The sequence below is a fragment of the Gambusia affinis genome, linkage group LG07, assembly GCF_019740435.1.
Source record: "Gambusia affinis linkage group LG07, SWU_Gaff_1.0, whole genome shotgun sequence".
Lineage (NCBI taxonomy): Eukaryota > Metazoa > Chordata > Actinopteri > Cyprinodontiformes > Poeciliidae > Gambusia > Gambusia affinis.
The window spans coordinates 18543979-18561871 of record NC_057874.1 but is presented as its reverse complement, the minus strand read 5'-3'; the positions used below and the strand labels follow the sequence as shown (position 1 = coordinate 18561871).

General features: G+C 38.0%; 1 protein-coding gene across 1 annotated transcript in view; it reads left to right on the top strand.

The window, feature by feature from the left end:
• The window catches only part of cacna2d2a (calcium channel, voltage-dependent, alpha 2/delta subunit 2a), a gene marked incomplete at its 5' end in the record, with an annotated part of 112060 nt that overhangs the window by 22164 nt on the left and 72003 nt on the right, over positions 1 to 17893 (top strand). The window contains 2 exons of the mRNA XM_044121909.1: positions 9684 to 9728; positions 15342 to 15483. Coding sequence (XP_043977844.1) covers positions 9684 to 9728; positions 15342 to 15483 — 187 coding nt within the window. The remainder of the gene's footprint in view (positions 1 to 9683; positions 9729 to 15341; positions 15484 to 17893) is intronic.

The following is a 17893-nucleotide window of genomic DNA, read 5'->3' as shown; positions in this document are numbered from 1 at the left end:
ACTTTCATTTAAACACATTTCATTTAGTTTTTACACCTATGAGGCACAAAAAATTATATTGGTTTGGTTTACTTTTGGTTTTGTGCTTTTAAAACCACAAGTTAAATCCAAATTGAAAAATATTTATGTTAAAATATGCTTTCTTCATTGCAAAAATACAAAAATCTTAACGAGTAATTTTGCTTTAGTTTCTAATGCAAATATCTTAGTACACTTGAAATAAGACAAAACTAACTTTTCAGCAAGAAATATGAGCTTCATTTGAGTCAATATTACTGTAATATTTATTCAATTGGTCAATTATTTCACTTACATTTGTTATATGAGAAATAATCTTCCAATGGAACTAGTAATTTCTTGCCCATATTAAAGATTTATTGAATTAAAACAAGCTCATATTTCTTGCTGAAAAGTTATTTATTAATTGGTTTTGTCTTATTGAAAGTGTGCTGAGACATTTGCAGTAGAGATTAGACCAAAAATACTTGGTAATATTTTGTGTTTTTGCACCGTTTACTATCCAGACCATTTTATGCGGTACTCTATCTCCCACGCCATCCACCCTGCATCATAAGAGAATCTTTTTCTTTGTAAAACATTGTTATGACATAAATAGCACATTTCCTTGTGAAAAAACACATGAAGTCATCTGGGAATGATACTTCTTCACTCTCTTTCACATAGAAGAAGTGTTTATTGCTGGTGCAGATTGGCCACTTCACAAAGGCACATTCAAGTACCAGAAAAAAAAAGAAGAAAAACAGACTTCAGTCTGGTTACTCAACAGGTGCATTCTGGTTTTAGAGTATTTTACATCTGGCCCTTTAAGGACTGCGATATTCACAGATACATTATCTTTATAAACATAAATCCCCAAGAATCAAGTGAAACAACACTTTAACCCTTGGAGTTGCATCTAATGTCTTTCTTTATAAACACAGTGTGCAGCGATTGGCTGAACGTTTGATACAAAGGGAGACGATCACAGTGGATTTCATCACAAAGAGGCTGGAGCATGAAAAACAAAAGACTACAGAGATTCAAATTCAACAGCAGCCCTGCACAAAATTGTTTTGTGTCCTTCACAAAGGATGTGTTGTTGTTCAGTCACTTTTCTCCTGGGCAGACTGATTTTGGGGCAATCAGCAAATGAAGTACAAAATGTACAAAGGTGTTTTTAAAGCTCTTGCACCAACTAAACCGCTCTAGTTTCTTTTCCTTTCCGTTACAGTAAAACAGGAAAACAGGGCATATTTTGTGATTAAGCACCTGCACCTTTTCTAGATTATATGTTTCTTGAAAACATAAAAGGTTTCATATCTTATTCACAGATGACCTCCCCAATTCAAGATCAAAGCAGTTAAAGGGCTTTTAGATCTTTGACATTTTTCACATGTCTATGATTAATTCACAGCCATTTAAAAATCACAAGTTCACCTTTTCACACTGGGAAAAACCTCAGGGCCACATAAACTAAAAGAAATGAGCTGGGCAAATTAGTTTTTGATGGCGTTCATGTGATTTTCCTTTTTCCTTTTTCTTTTTTTGACAGCTGTTCTTTTAGTGACAATGCCCTTGTGTTCCAGAAGAAATTAGATGTCAGTCATTACCTAGTAAAATTAATGCAAATTGTAAGGTGTAAGTTTGGTGTGTGAGCAATAGAAGAATTGGTTGAGAGGTATAGGTTACACTGGTGGACTTAATATGAGTAATTTCATTTTTTTTTTGTACTTTTAACCACTTAATATTGGTGGTAAGGTTATCTGGGGTCCAAAAAGGAGCAGTAATGAGAAGTGACGGAGTAGAGAAAGAAGTAGAGACGCAACAATCAGAATTTGTGATCAAATTTTATAATCTGCAACCACACCAAGGAGTGTTGGTCCCTCAACCTCCAAAATGGTGCATTCACTGATTGGAAAAAGGTAAAAATTTTCAGTGTCTGACCTTACAAGGTCAAATTGGAGCCCATAACACACCAACGCATCAGACAACCATGTACACACACACATACCTAAGGGCAATTTTGATTATTTTTAGAGACCAACTCGCCTCCTAGTCGTGTTTTTGGACTGTGGGATGAAGTCAGAGTACCCAGAAAAAAGCCACACATTCAGAGGGAGAACATAAAAAAAACAATCAAGGCCAGGATTCAAACACAGGAGCTGGAAATCACTGTTACCCGCTGTACCGCCATTTTTAATGCATCCAAACTGAAACTTTACAAACTAATGTTAAGATTTTCTTGCTGAATTTCCACACCAGCTGAGTTGTGTGTGTGTGTTTGGGTGGAGGTGGGGTGTTTACCTTTCGGGGCCGATGCGTGCAGGTTAATGAAGAGCAGTAAATGAAATCCTTTATTGTGTTTGATATAATGTCAGCTTCCATTAGGGAAACTGGTGGAAGGAATGATTGCTAGACTATCTGGGAGAGGGTGTGCCGTTTGTGTGTGTTTGGCTTTTTTACTTCATGCTTGTGTGGACACCCCAGGGCACAGCAGAGGCAGAGAGTGTCTTCTGTAATTATAAAATCATTAGCAGGTGTCCAGAGGAGATATGAATATGACTGTAATCTGTCCTCGCCCATGATGGAGCGCTTGTCACACACTCAAATGTCAACCTGTCTCCACCTGCACATCGGGGGAGTTCAGATTCAAAAGGTTTACTCCTAGCGACTGTACTCACTCATAGCGTGAACATGACAACCGTCTCCATGTGTCGGCCATTTTTCAGTCTCTGTTGTTGCTCTGCTCAAACAAATCATCAATGGAACAAATTGCACATATTGAAATTTTAGGTGTTAAAGGATGTGACCTTAAAATTTTTTGTTAAAATTATCATTATGTTGTGACTGTATAATATCAGACAGATAATTTGTGAAAAAATAAAGCACTTGTGTCTTCACCCAGTGCTTCCTGCAGAAATACATCACTCAGACAGAAACAACCAATCAGAGCCAGGAGGAGGGTCTTCATGCTGTCAATCACTCTCATGCTCACTAACTTCCTCTTCCTTTTTGCTAAGCTATAGCACCACAACATAGCCTGCTACAAATGCTAATGCTAGTTAGCACAGCCACTGATGACCCTAATGATAAGTTGGTTTTCAAAATTAGCACATTTATCAGCGTACATGAGGGTGATTGACAGCGCTAAGAGGCTCCTCCTGGCTCTGATTCTTTGTTTTGACTGGGAGTCGTGTGATTCTTCAGACAGCAGTAGCAGCTCAGGTAGGAGGTGAAGGAGATCAATCTTTTCACAATTTATCTGTCTCATACTGTCACGACATGGAGACAGTTTTAATAAAAATGGAAAGAAAACATATTTTTTTGTAAATGCTACATACCCCAACTTTAAGGTGAAGGATATTTTATGTTCCCTTCTGATGTTTTTTAAAATCAATCTCATGTTGAAACTGAGTGAAAAACAAAGCGAAAGATAGGAGGACATGTATCCACTCAGATGTTCAAGTGAGCGGACATTTTCAGTAGTGACAAAGTCACATTGTAATCTGGAGCAGAGAGGCGGTTTCTATAGCAACGCTAGACATCTAACCTACACGCTGCTGCTTTTGCCGAAGTCTGAAATTGGTGCGAGGAGCCTGGTTGGAGAAACAGAGATGGGAGGAGAGAGATGAAGATAAGACATGGCAGGAAGGAGAAGGAGGGAGAGGAGGAGGAGTGATGAAGCAAAATGAGAGGAAAGGAAGCAGAGTGAGATAAGAGTGAGGAGAGGATAGGGGGTGTAGAAGATGAGCGGAAGAAATTGATGCAGGGGAGGGGCAGGAGATCATCACCTGACCTCAGTGTTTGTCTTCCTCTTTGTATTTGTTGGTTCACTCTGAGTCATAGATTTAATTTACTGATAGCACTTTGTGTCGGTGGGAATTTCTCCTGCTTTCAACACTGAGCCCATGCCCGATCTATATGTGTGCAAATGAATTTAGAAGTTAAATCAATACCTTATGCAATTTTCTTTGCATGTAAACAGCATACATTTCATCTGCATAAAGGGTAAGGAGATCAGTGTAGGATAATTACTGTGCTCATGTGGAATCAGTTGTGTGTTTAACCTAAATCCGCACCCAAAGAGACCTGTGACCAGCTGCAGCAGATGGCTCCGCTGACCCTGGTCATGACTCAGGGTCATGGTGGCTTTGGAAACACAAGCATTGAGCTGTCTCGTCTGTGCATGTGTGCTCAGATTGCATTCATGAGTAACTACAAATTACCCAGGGCTGCTAGGGAAAGAGCTGCTGTGTGCAGTTGTGGAATATTTGGATAAAAATGTGGCTTTATATAGTCCAATATTGTCTTGATGTATGTTGCCTTTCTGGACTTTAACGGCTTAGTTGCATTTGTCAGAATAGGTTAGGCATCTAGGTCATGGGTGGTCTGTCAGATGGTCTGTTTAGAAGCAGGCAGTGAATGCATTATTTTTGGTAATACAGTTTAATAGCTTCTAGTTTGTTATAGTAAAGGTCTTTACAGTGAAACAGCATAAAGACAGTATTATGTTATTTAATTTCAAAGTTCATTTTGAAGTCTAAAGTAGGCAGTGGAAATGCAAACTTTAGGTGGGTGGAATCAACTTACTCACTTTTTGGTTACTTAGCAACAACCTGTTGAGTAACTCATGGTTACCTAGCAACTAGATGTTGAGTAACTTGCGCAGCAGCAGCTTAAGCAGCAGTTTTTACGGCGTGGAGTGAAAACTGGATAAAACATGAAAGGCCACGCCACCAGTTTGGCAGTATTTCAGATTTTTAAAACACAAAAAAATCAATAATTATGCATGTCGACTGATAAGACAATATCAGCTATTTTAGATATATGGATAAATTTCATGTAGCTGTTTTCATCCGGATCTGCCATGATTTTTGATTGCTTATTACTTGATTAAGCTGATGTATGTGTGACTTTGATTTAATTTCTTATTTAATGTAAACGCAGCAACACATTGATCCCACAAGTCTGATCTGGACCATCTTAATAGGCAAACACTTGTGCAATGCATAGTGGACCCATGGGTTCGAGACCAACAAGATGAAAATATGTAGACACTCTTGACTAATGTGCTAGAGAAAGATACATGTACAAACTCGCTGCTGTCAGACTGTATGAGGCGGAGAAGAAAAATAAGTCAGACGAAGTGGAAAAGCTGCCTCCGATCTCCTACTAAAATACAGTTCAGTACCTAGTGAACAGGAACAGTGTGTACACCATGGAGAAGCTTCACAGCCTGAAGTCCAGGGATGGATACAATCAATGTTTCAATGACTTTGTAATGACGTACGGCCTCTTCACGTGGATAACAAGGTTCTCGTGACTCGCAAAGAAAGTACATGTAGTAACATACAAGTAGGCTACATGTTCGTCTTTGCTTGCAGATAAAAGCTACATTAGCTAAACTAATTTTAAGTTCGGCAGTAATAACTACAGTAAACATTACTGATATTTATATTAGTATAAATATCTGTGACTGAGTAATACTTATAATGTACTTATTGTATTGATTATAAGTTAGTAACAAGGCAAGAGCTAGTTCTAAGCTTATGGCTTGTGTTCATTGTTGTCATAGCAACCGCCTGTCAAGATGGCTGTTCATGGACGTGTGACGTCACATGGGAACTATTTATTGCGAAACTTATATATTTTTTTTTAAATCAGCAGAATGTTAACAAAGATTTGCCCACATTTGTCATGGAAACACAGTCACTGTCTTGTATCTGTTTGTTCATGTTGTGTTCTGGATGTGGAAAACCAGGCATTTTTCTACAAGAAGGTGGCCTGAATTAGGACTTGTAATGCAGCAGCTGTAAGAGTGAACGCCTTAGAAATGACAGACCAGTCTGAGCAGGACTGGGCTTTGGATCCGTCCTGCTGGCAGACACGACACCCCGTCTCCCCTCCCTCTTTCACTGTTTTTCTCCTCTACTCTTTCTCCAAAGGCATCGGCTATTTTTAGCCCTGGCAGTCTTTTTTTGTTTCATTCTACACACTCGACCACCATACGTCTCCCTTCTCTCAGTCCATCCCCTCATATCAGCCCGACCTAAACCTAACCTCCAACTTAGCCAGTTTGCTCCCTGACTGATCCGCTCCGATCCCTCCACTCTTGTCATTTCCTTCCATCTTCACTCCTGATCCGTTTCAGAGCTGGAGGGAAGAAGGAGCTGCTGGTAAGTTGAGGATGTGTGTCAGAGAGGCAGTATTGGTTCTTTCTCTTCTTGTTCCTGCTTGAAAACAATCGGTACCCTGTGTTGGTGTCAGTTTCAGTTTGATCATACCCTTTCCCTTTATCCAACTCTGTTGGTACTGTACTTTCTTGGCTGACCTGTGTTAGACCGTAGCAGTGATGTATTCAGGGGGCGCATCCTGAGAGTAACCCAGAGAAATTTAGAAAAGTAAAATAGTAATTTTTTGAATATGATGTTTGTAATTGTTAGGCTGTGTCTGAATCCTATTTCATCCGTTGCTCTTAAATTTAAGTGCGACGTTTTTAAGTGCTCGGGCCTTCAATCAGGAAAAAAGGGGAAGGACTCTTAAACTAAACACTTAACAAAGATTAGCAGGAGATAAAAGAAGGAAATTGAACATAAACATATTTTCATGGACAATAACAGCAGTGATGTTTCATTTTAATTATTCAAATACTATTGGTTTTCTGTTAATTGTTGGTGATTACCACAAAAAAATCCCAAAAATGTTGAATTTAAATTATTTTACCCTCCTACCAACTAGTATATAGTTAATTTAGTTAATTTCTGTAATCTAAATTAAGGAGAAAGTATTTTGATTAATTATCCAAGAGAAAAATTATTGCAGGAAGTGCATTAAACTTTGCTGTGCTGAGTTCTGGTTGCAGTCTGATTAATTATTAGTATAATTCAAGTCTGTTATTTTGGAACAAAGTTTATACTTTGTAGTGCAGTGTGTTGGAAAAGTATTAATGACTCAAATTTTTCCACTTTTTCTCAAATTACATCCACAAATTGCAGTATATTTATTTGGGATTTCATGTGTTTAATCAGCATAAAGTAAAGCTTAACTATGATGTGGGAGGAAAATGATACGTGGTTTTTTTAACTTATTTTGCAAGTAATTTGAAAATGATGGCATGCATTTGTCATCAGTAACTCAGTCAAACTGGATGCAGAATATCTGTCATTTCTCAGTCTGGTCTCGTTTTATATGTCTAGATTGGGTGTAGGTCATTCAAATGCATAGATATGCTCTGATCTAAGGCATTTCTTTGTATCTCCTCTTGTATGTTTAGAGATGTTTTCCTGACCTTCTTTCCCATCATCTTATATTAAATTTATCCAGGGGTAGATGAGTGGAAGGACTCAAATAATTATGTATTCTGCACTTTTCATTTATTTATTTGTGTCAAATTTTACAAACCATGTATCATTTCCCTCTTCCTCTACATGTGTTCATTACTACTATTACTATGTAAAATCCCAGTAATATACAGATCTGGAAAAACTTAAGAGCCCACTGCACTGAACCCCTTTGAAAACTTCATGGTTTTTCCACCAAATGTTGATTTCTGAACTGAGTTAAAACATTAGTATTGTTATTTCTAAATGAATATGAACTTGTTTTCTTTGCATTATTGGAGGTCAGAAAGCACTGCATCGTTTTCCTTATTTTGATAATTTCTCATTTTCTGCTTTTGTTTGGAGTTTCAGAGACATGTTGTCAGTTCATAGAATAAAAGAAAATTGTTCATTTTACTCAAACATATATCAATAAAGAGTACAATCAGAGAACCGACCATTTTGCAGCTCTCTAATTTTTTCCAGAGCTGGATACTGCAGATTGAACTTGTAGGACAAAATGTGAAAAACATACATGGGAATTGATAGTTTTTCAAGGTACATTTAATTATTTTGTTAGAATGTTTTGCGATACAATATCAAATTAAAATATTCCTAAATAAATCAAAGTAGATTTTATTTTGCTGATATGTTTTTCTCCTCCATAATAAACAAAATGCAGTGGCTGACCTGGGCTTGATTACTTAACTCCTACAGTGTATTAAACCAAACATGTTTACTAATTATTATAATGTATCAGTCTTTCCAATGAGTTTACAATGTGAAATTTTGAATTATGGAATATAAAGCTAACCCTAGGTAATTAATTTTAACCTAAAATGAAGAGGATGCATGTGTGAAAAAGCAAAAAAGTGATCACCCCTGTCTTCTCTCTAATGCTTAGATAGAAATAAATAGAAAGTGTGTAAAACATTAAACCACAGTTCTCTGTCAGCCGGCCTCTCTCACCAGACTACGACCGCAGCTCTGCCAGTGAGGGTGCGTCAGTCACAGAGTTGCCCTTGAGGGCGCATCCTCAGCAGAGTCTCTACTCATGGTAATGAGGCAGACCACACGGTGGATGTCGCTTGCCAAACACTGCCAACCCTCACGCCTACCTGGGAGGCGATAGGGACTCCAGCTGAGAGGGAAACGAGGACGACTGCTGAAAACGAGGGTGGATAAAGTCTGAAAGCTTGTGTGTAAAAATCAGAATCTGGTAGCTAAAATCTCAAGTGGTTGAGTGGAACGAAACAGTTAAATGGAGTGGTATAAATTTTCACTCTTATTAATTTTTTACGCGTATTTCTGCTCTCTGTTTGGCATCTGTTTAGCACAACTCCACACTAACAGCAGAGGGTGATAAAACTCCCACAGAGGAGTAAAAGTGGAGGAAAAGGTCCTGTCCACACCAACACTGATGCTTTTCAAAGAAGTCTTTTTTCTCTGTTTGATTCTTTTATTTAATTGCAAACTAATTTGTAGGCAAGAAAAACCAGTTTTCCAAATGAAGATTTTACAAAGCTTTTTTAAAGCTTTGTAAAATGGGTAAGAAATAACAGAAACGACCCCCTTGTGGCTGGTTAGAGAAAAATTTTACTGGCCGCTAAAAGATTCTGCAAAACAATATTTATTTGTTTCAAACATTTATTTTGTGTAACATTTGACTTGGCTTAAAATATGTGGTTAATTTAAATTTGTTTAAAATTCCTTCCAAGGTCATTTGTAACCCTTGAATGATTTTGTGAGGTTGCTGGCCGCAGTTCAAGATTGGTACACATTTTGCCCATTATAGGGTGATATTTTCAGAACAATTTAAATGTTTTAATTCGGAGAACGTTTTCAATAAGAGGGACTTCATCCACGTTTTAATGTTGAGAACAAACTTAAAATCTAGACAAAGAAATAGAAAAGCACTTTATCCAAACACTCAAAAAAAAACAAACTCTGGGTCTTTGTTGAATACAAAATTTTGAATATTTTGTATTCACTGCGAACCCTAACCCCAATTTTCAGACAGTAGCCGCTTGCAAATAGCTGAAGTTCTTGAAACCCCCTCTAAATCCCACTTTAGCAGTTCAAACTTTTTCTGGCTTCATCTCAGACCATCTGACCTCACACTATGAGATTCAAACTTGTGCTGAACACAAGCTTTGTACATCTTGCCTCGTCATGACTATCATTTTACATCACACTACTCCTCCTGTGTTCTGTGATGCTGATTATATTCTCATGCTGAACGGTGTGATTGAATATAACCATGACTTTCTCTCTCTCCTGCTCACCACCACAGGTCGGGACTGATATAGGCACAGCTATATCTTCTCTCACCATCTTTTCTTCTTACTTTTCTTTTCTGCACAGGAGAATGCCATTTCATACTACGATTCGAAAGCGGATTCAGACTATGTGAGTACAGTATGGACTGCTCCCTAACCCCCGCCCCCTGTTTTCTCGCACCGTCTGCCTGCCTTGACCCCTCCAGACGCACAAAATCCCACTCAATCCACTTCCCTTTCACCCCTTCCTGCAAGCCCTTCCCGCCCCTTCCCCTGGCCTTCTCGGTGTTGATGCCCTTCCTTCTCAGGTCGTAGGATCCTGCGCTGTCTGTGTGCATAAGTGAGTTGGCACTGTTGTATGGTGAGCACGGCCAGGTCGACATGCATGAGTCTGTGAATTCTGATGTCCTCCCCCAGACCTTATCTCCAGAGTCTCTTTTGTCCGATGGATGAGCCTGTTGTTAGCGGTCAACCTGAACTATTGCCGTCCTTCAAACACAGATCGCGCAACCACGTCCAACAGCAGCATAGCTTTTCTCTTATGTATGTCAGTCATCCCATTCAAAGAAAAGTTTCAGATGCTAAACAAATAGACTTTTCCTGAAATTCCTGCACAGCGTACGTTTTGAAATCACACCGACTGATTAAGTTTCAAGGAGGTAGGGAAGAATCCCTTTCAGATCACCAGAGCAGGGAGAAGATGGAGCAGCGAGTGAGAAAAGAGAAGCAGAGGAGCAATAAATCATGGTGTGATTTTCTCTTTGTGCACGACAGTGTCGTGATTAATGACACAGCGCTTTAGGGCCTGTCAGCACATCTAATTGGAGAACATCGGTCATCATTAACATGGCACACTGAGGCCGAGTCTGTGACACACCTCTGACCCGCTCGTCTACAACTTTACGACCTCCCAGAACCGATGGCGGGAGTCAGGCAGAGGTCGTTCCTCTGCCTGACTCCCCACCAGTTACCCTCCTAGTTGGTCTCACTTGGTGAATCTCTTCAGTTAAGCTCTGATGCTTAAATATAATCCTGAACTATAAAGAGGATGTCACATGAAATTGGTTTCAAGCAAAAGGTAAGTCATTGTCAGGCTCTTTTCCCCTCCTGTGCACCTCACCTCGTTAATTTCTCCTCCTGTCGCTTCACCCTTATTACAAAAGTGAAGTGTAATGTATCCGAGCATGTCCATTATTCATTTTTATGGTAAAGAATTTTTTATTGACACTTTCAGGTTTTCTTAACTTTTCTTTTTTTCTAAAATTGCTCTAAATCAGACAAAGAAGCCTTTTTTGAATAAAATATACAGTACCGTCCACAATTATAAGTGATCCTGGTGAAGTTGTGTATAAAGCCTTACAATAAATCTATCCATCCTTATATGTCTTTTGCTGTGGATTTGCTCATTGGGGAAGCAGGTCAAGGAGAAACACCCAGACATCCTTCTGTCGAGCAACCCAGTACAGAACGGACAGACAGATCCTTTCTTTTAGTGCGATGTTCTTAAAAAAACTTCCAAAGAGATGCTGGAACCAAAACCGATTCCTTTCTATGCAGATGAGCAGCAGAAATACTCTGGGTTTTTTTTACACTGAGAGTCCAGTAGACGCTGTTCATTTAGGGATCAGAATTGCAACATTTGTCACATTTTCATGTGGTTAAATTTCAATCTGCACTGTACGATGTGATCTGAGCTCTTTGAAAAACCTGTATCACAAACTACTGAAGGAAACGACACATAAAGCTCTGGAGAAGACATGAGCTCAACTTTGAAAAATGGAGTAGCATCAAATTTTAACAATTGTAAGATTTTTAGTTTGTTTTTGGTAAAATGTGATGATCCATTTCTCCTCCTAGAACTAGAAACTTTGTCTAACTCTAACATTTGTTTGTTTGTTTGTTTAGGTTTTATTTACCCAGAATGCCCTGCCCTACAGTTCACTTCCTGTTTTTGGTGCAGTCTCCAGTTCACTTGGCGTTCACATATGCATTCAAACCACACCAGAGTTCATGTCAAACGAACAGAGTCCTAGGTTTTAATTGCACATTCACACCTCCCCAAATGAACTGGACTTTCTAGGCAAATAAACCAGAGTTGGATTAAAGTGGATTAAAGAGGGTAGGTGTGAATGCACCCTGAGTTCCTCATGGATGAGCTAGCGCCTCACCCCATCCTGAAACCTGGGTGCAGCTACTCAACACAATAAACTCATATCAGGCACTTTTATTGGTGATTGTTTCAGAAAAGATCCATATCACATAGTCTAAACATGGTAAATTAAAAGGCTTTTTCTCTTCGTATAGCTCCGTCTTTACAGCAACAAACTACAGCAGGCTTGACGCTATCAGATTCCCAAGCCTGCCTTCCTGTTTCTCCTGCTGCATCCGTCCTTTACTTATGAGCAAGACACCAACATTTCTTAATTTTAAAGAAAGCACTTAACCTTTCTGGGTTGTACTCTCTACACTCGACTGCAAAGTACTTCTGTGCGTGCTGAAGGTCACGGCATGTTTTAGATGTGTCCCTGCTCTAACAGAGCTGGTTCAGACAGCCTAATTACCTTCACAGCATGTCGTCGGGTTTTACAGAAGCCTTGTAATGAACGGTTTTGATCTTTCCATTGTGATAAACAAGAGAAAGATCACAACATGCAACACAGCAACACTCAAAGACCAACTTTGGACCACTGTCCGAAACATATCAACAGAACAGATTTTGTTGAAATATTTAGATCATATTCTGTCCAAAAAGGTCAGATTGGTGGAGTCCAAACTCCACTGGAAACAAGTTTGACTGTGAGCAGAAGATATGGACTTACCTCTGTTGAACAAGACCACGCAGACCTTAAAGGCAATCTAGTTCTGAACTTTCTCCTGATCCTTAAAACCCATGTAGACTCTACAATAGTTTATGTAAGATTTTATTCCTGAATAGATGTGTTTAATTAAAGATTAGATTTATTCAACATTTTGTATTGTGTGGGAGTGAGTCTCACCAGTAATGAATTTAAATGAAGGCTTTTTATACATCTTTACCATGGTGGTAATAACTCTACAGCTCTGGAAAAAATTAAGAAACCATTGAAAACCTCCAGGTTATTCCACCAAATGTTGATTTCTGATCTCTTCCTGAGTTAAAACATTAGTGTTGTTGTTTCTAAATAAACATAAATTTGTTGTTGTTTTTTTGTATTATATGAGGTCTGAAAGCACATCTTTTACCTTATTTTGATCATTTCCCATTTTCTGCAAATAAATAGAAGATTTTTGCTTGTAATTTCAGAGACATGTTGTCAGTACTTCATAGAATAAAAGAACAATGTTCATTTTACTCAAACGTAAACCTAAAAGAAGTAAAATCAGAGAAACTGATCATTTTAAGTGGTCTCTTAATTTTTTCCAGAGCTGTATGTTTAGAAAGAAATGGCTACACCTCATTCTATTGCAAAGAGCAATTAAAACTTAAAAATATTCTTTGGTCTGCTTAATTTCACATTAAATGCTGCCTGGTAGAGAAATACTGCCAATCTTGACTCCAGGTTGTAATTTGCTTGCAGAAGGACTTTCAAAGACACAAAATGAATTACTACAATTTGGATTATGATGTTGGTCAATCAAACTTTTTCTGCTTTTAGACTGTTACAGCGTGACTGGCAACATATCCCGGATCGTCACGTAACAATGCTCCCATCTGTGGGGTGATGAATGTTTGTTTTACCCTGGCAGAAGGTGTGTGTGTGATGTCGCTCTGATCTGACACACACCCAGGTCCATGAGTGATGCTTCTGGTTAGCCATGGTCGGCGCAGGGCGGGACTGGAAGAAGCTTTGAAATGTCATCTCTGGCCCCTTCAGCCTTTAATTAAACCTCGAGAACGGGGAGATAAAATTAACAAATTGGGTAATGAATCGAGCAAAACAGGTGGTAGATGGTTGAAGAAAATGAACCAATCAGTCTTTCCTGTGTGGATTTATTCAGCTTCTAATTAGACACTGCCTTGGTTAATTATGATTGGGCTCTTCTGGAGGAGGGGCGGGGGTACCAGCTCAACACTGAGAGAATTAGTCACTCTAAATGACAAACAAATACTGAGCTCTGACAGTCAACTTAGGTAAAAGCCAACATTTTAAAACCCAATTGTGTTGCAAAAGCAAAAAAAAAAAAAAAATTATCTATTTGTGGAAATTAAAGTTTCTTTAATTATTCAAATAAAGGAAAATTATACTATTGTAAAAAAAATATATATATATATAAAAATTGTATGGACCAAATTATCTCATTGATTATCACCATTCATTCAGGAAAAACTCCCCTTTAGCAAGAAGAAATCTGCAGCAGAACCGAGCTCAGTATGAGTGGAAATCAGATACACAAAAAAGAAACAGATGCACTGATGTAGGATTATTTTCTAATTACTTAAAAAGTAAAACTTTAATAACAAGGAGGGAGAATATTTAGATTTTGGCAGCAGTATCTCAATTGATGTCTTCTTTCATTTTTAAAGCATAAAATGAACAATTGAAATAACAGCCAGTAATGCAAATCGGAGAATAGTAGAAGAAGAAAGTGAGAAAAAGTGGTTGGTTTGTCCTCCTGCAGCCTTACTCTATAGCAGCATCACTACAGGATTATCTAAGAGCAAGAGAAATATACAGAATTATGTTTTTAATAAGCCTCTATTTAGTTTTTTTTATTTTTCATATTTTAAACGTCGCTGCTCCTTTTCAGGTCAATCTCAGATTTTTATGACAATTGTTGAGCTGGAAATCGTCTCATGGGTGATTTTTCTTTCCTAACTTTATTGCCGCCTCTGTTTTGTTACAGCGGAGCTTCGTCTCAAAGTTCCCCCGGCTCGTCCTGACAGCAGTTTCTAATTGTGTTTTAATAGTCAATTACAGCCAGCCCATCAATCAGTTTCTGCTGTGGACAAGAGCTTTTGATTCACATTCTCTGGAAAAAACAAACATATTTTTAGTCATGTCACATCCAATTAACCCTTAGTGCTTTATCAAAATGAAATCTTTGCGTCACCCAGGAAGCTCAGCTGTTGTCAGGATTTAGGACTTTGTTTATTCAGCAAGTATAAAATAAATGAATTAATTAATTGTACAAGTGGTAAAGTTGTGGTAGTTAATATTTTTTTTATTTGATGCTTGTCAAATCAGAAACTAGCAAATAAAATTGTTGTTTCTTCCAACCATTCCATCCAATAAATCACATAACATTGCCAGACTTTGATTTCTTTTTAATATGTTGACATCTGGTTATTCTGAAATGCAAAATATGGCTTCAAATTGCAAACAAAACACCCTAAAAAGGGAGTTTGATACTCGCATAGTGAGGCAGGAGAAAAGAAAGTCTGTAATCTAAAATGCTGGGTGAGAAAATAAACAGTAATTAGGTGATGCCAGTTGCTGGGTTTAATTCTTCTGACATCACATTGGTCTGTGATAGTTATCATAGCTGCTAATGGCTCCCTCCGTTTCATAACTGAGCTCATACCTGCTGATTTTCTCTGATTGGAGGCAGAGAACAGAACCACTGAATCTGAGGTCAGACAGAAGCCAGAATTTTTATTCCTAACATGATTCAAATTTGGCGAGTCAGGAAGAAAGATAATATATGCTGAGGACAAATGCGTCTTCCAGAATCACAGTGTAGAAAGTTACAAAATGCAGCTCTGTAATCCTGTTTTTTATAATATAGATTCATCTCTTATTTATTTCCTCTCTGTGTGTTTCAGCAGACAGAGGACGGAGAGGAGGAAGCTCCGCTGGAGACCTCGTCCTCTCTGGAGCTGGAGTTTGTCGACGATCCAAATTTTAAAAACAAGGTCAACTACTCCTCCAGTGCCGTCCAGATTCCCACAGATATATACAAAGGCTGTAAGTTATTCCACATTTCAAAACACCAGTAATGTAATGTAAATGCTTTTTGAGGGACAGTAGAAGAATATCGTTGAAAAATCTCTCACCTCTCTACACACACAAAAACACGCAGACAAAAAAACTTGTGCTTAGAAAAAGACGAGTGTTAATAGGCTGAACAACATTAGACAATCGTATGATTACAATATTATCGTTGAACAATGCAGGAATGATGTCAGTGGCAGTAATGCTGCACCTTGTCCGCTGTCACTGGGTCAGGTTTTTGCATCTATTACAGTAAGATTAGAAAATGTATTATTATAAGTACACTTAACAAAGTTAAGTAATTTTTGTAGTGTATGAAACTGTTTTAATGTTAAATATGTTATAAAACATGCTCTATTTTGTATTTTCTACATTTGTTGTATACAAATTGCATACACATCTTCCAGACACTGACATAATAACTCAAAAAATTGGAGGCCATTTTACATACTTTTTGATTAGTCTTGCATAGAGAATCAGAGTTTTTCACAGATATCTTGCTCAGCCAAGATTTTGCAAGATATCATAGTTTGTGGTCTTTTGGGGTACAAACTACAGTTTCCTACCAAAAGCATTCAGCGACTGAAACACAGGTGCAAACTCTAAGTCTGCTTAAAAAGCGTGACAAAAAGTCAACATTTGTTTAATTTATTTAACTGAAAATAGAGATGTTGAAATATTAAAAATTGCATGATAGAGATGATCTGAAAGGAATAAATGTCTGCTGTGTGGGAAGTCGTGGTCTGCCATGTTGTTTTTGAAGTACAGTTAACGAGCTGCAATGCAAGCAGCATGTCAGTGAGGCGCTCGACTGCAGACATTCACTTTAATTAACTAATTAACTGCGTAATGATCACTTAAAATCTAACACTTAATTTAGCTTTAATTACTCTATATTTGTCCTGTATGTATGGAATTTAAAGTAGCGTTGATTAATTATTATAGACATTATGACTGTAATAGTCTATTATGTTAGCATTAGTGGGAACCACTAATGCTTTTCAGTTTTTATATTGTAGCAACTAGATCATGCCAAACGTTTTTGACTCTTATTTTTGTTTTAGGCTGAAAATGTCTTGTCATAAAACTCATTATCAGCCTTATTTTTAATTGAATATTTATGTAAATACTGAATGTATATATAGATGAATGCCTGCCGTCTGTTTTTACAGTGAAACCAAACATCCTCCTGGTTTTTTCAGACAGTCAGGTCATGACCAGATAACACATCCTCTTCACTCTCACTCAATAACTCAATATCCTTTGATATTGCTTTGCACTTTTGCACAGTAAAGTGATTTCAGATGACAGATACTCGGTCTCAAACTGATCCGTACTGTATTTTCTGTATTTTCTTTTTAGCGGTCATGCTTTTTATCGTAGACCTCACCCTTCCTGCGCAGCATTCTTCAGCCCTGCAGCCATAACACCATCCTTAGTCTGTAGCCACTAAATGAGCAAAATCCTACACATGTACCCTCTAGGGTTTCCATGAACATGCTTCCTCTGTTATCTACCTCTCTAACCTTTTGGACACTTTCACCCTGACTCTTAAAGAAAAAAACCTAAAAAGAGAAACAGGGAATGAGCAGACATTTCTACTGCAGCGGTTTCTTCCTCTCTGTCATTGTCTTACGCTTGACTTTCTTTTTCAAGCAGGCAGTTTATGGCACCTGTCTGTAACAATGCCTTCCAGCTGCGTCTCTCCAGACAAATCTTGTCAGAATTAGACACTCTTGGTTCAGGAGAAGATGTCAAAGGCCAAAGCTAACTCACAATAGAGCAATCAAGGCTGTGCATTGTTCCCGGACCCATTTTATGGCAGCTCTGGATCCCCTGTCTGAGGATGTGAGCCAGAGGATAAAGGGCTCTTGATTGAGCCTGGTGAAATCTAAAGGAGTAGAGTGGCACAGTGCATGGAATTACTTCTTTTTTCTCCTCTTCTTCTCTGTGGAAAATGTTTACTATTGAAGTTGTTTAGTTAGTTCCCATTGCACGGTCTGCACTGCTCAGATTGCCAACTGCAGATTTGTGCCAATCCAATTATAAGCATGTGTGTTGTGTTATAGTTGTTGATAAAAATGCAACTGAGAATTATTTTAGCTTTGCATATGTAGAGTCATTCTTTAAGGTCCTTTGTAACCAAATTGCATGTCCCTGGAAAAGTTCTGATCAAACATTTTCATCTTTTCAGAGACCAAGTTTGATGCAAACTTCAACATCTTATTATGTTTTTTTTTTTTAATTTCCAACTTTGTTTCATGGTAATCGGTTTGCTAATGTTTTTTTTATAAAGGGAAACAGCTGCAAGGTGAATGATTTGTTACCTGTTGGGTTTGTTTTAAGTCGGAAATATAATCTAATAATGCATCAAAAAGTTTGA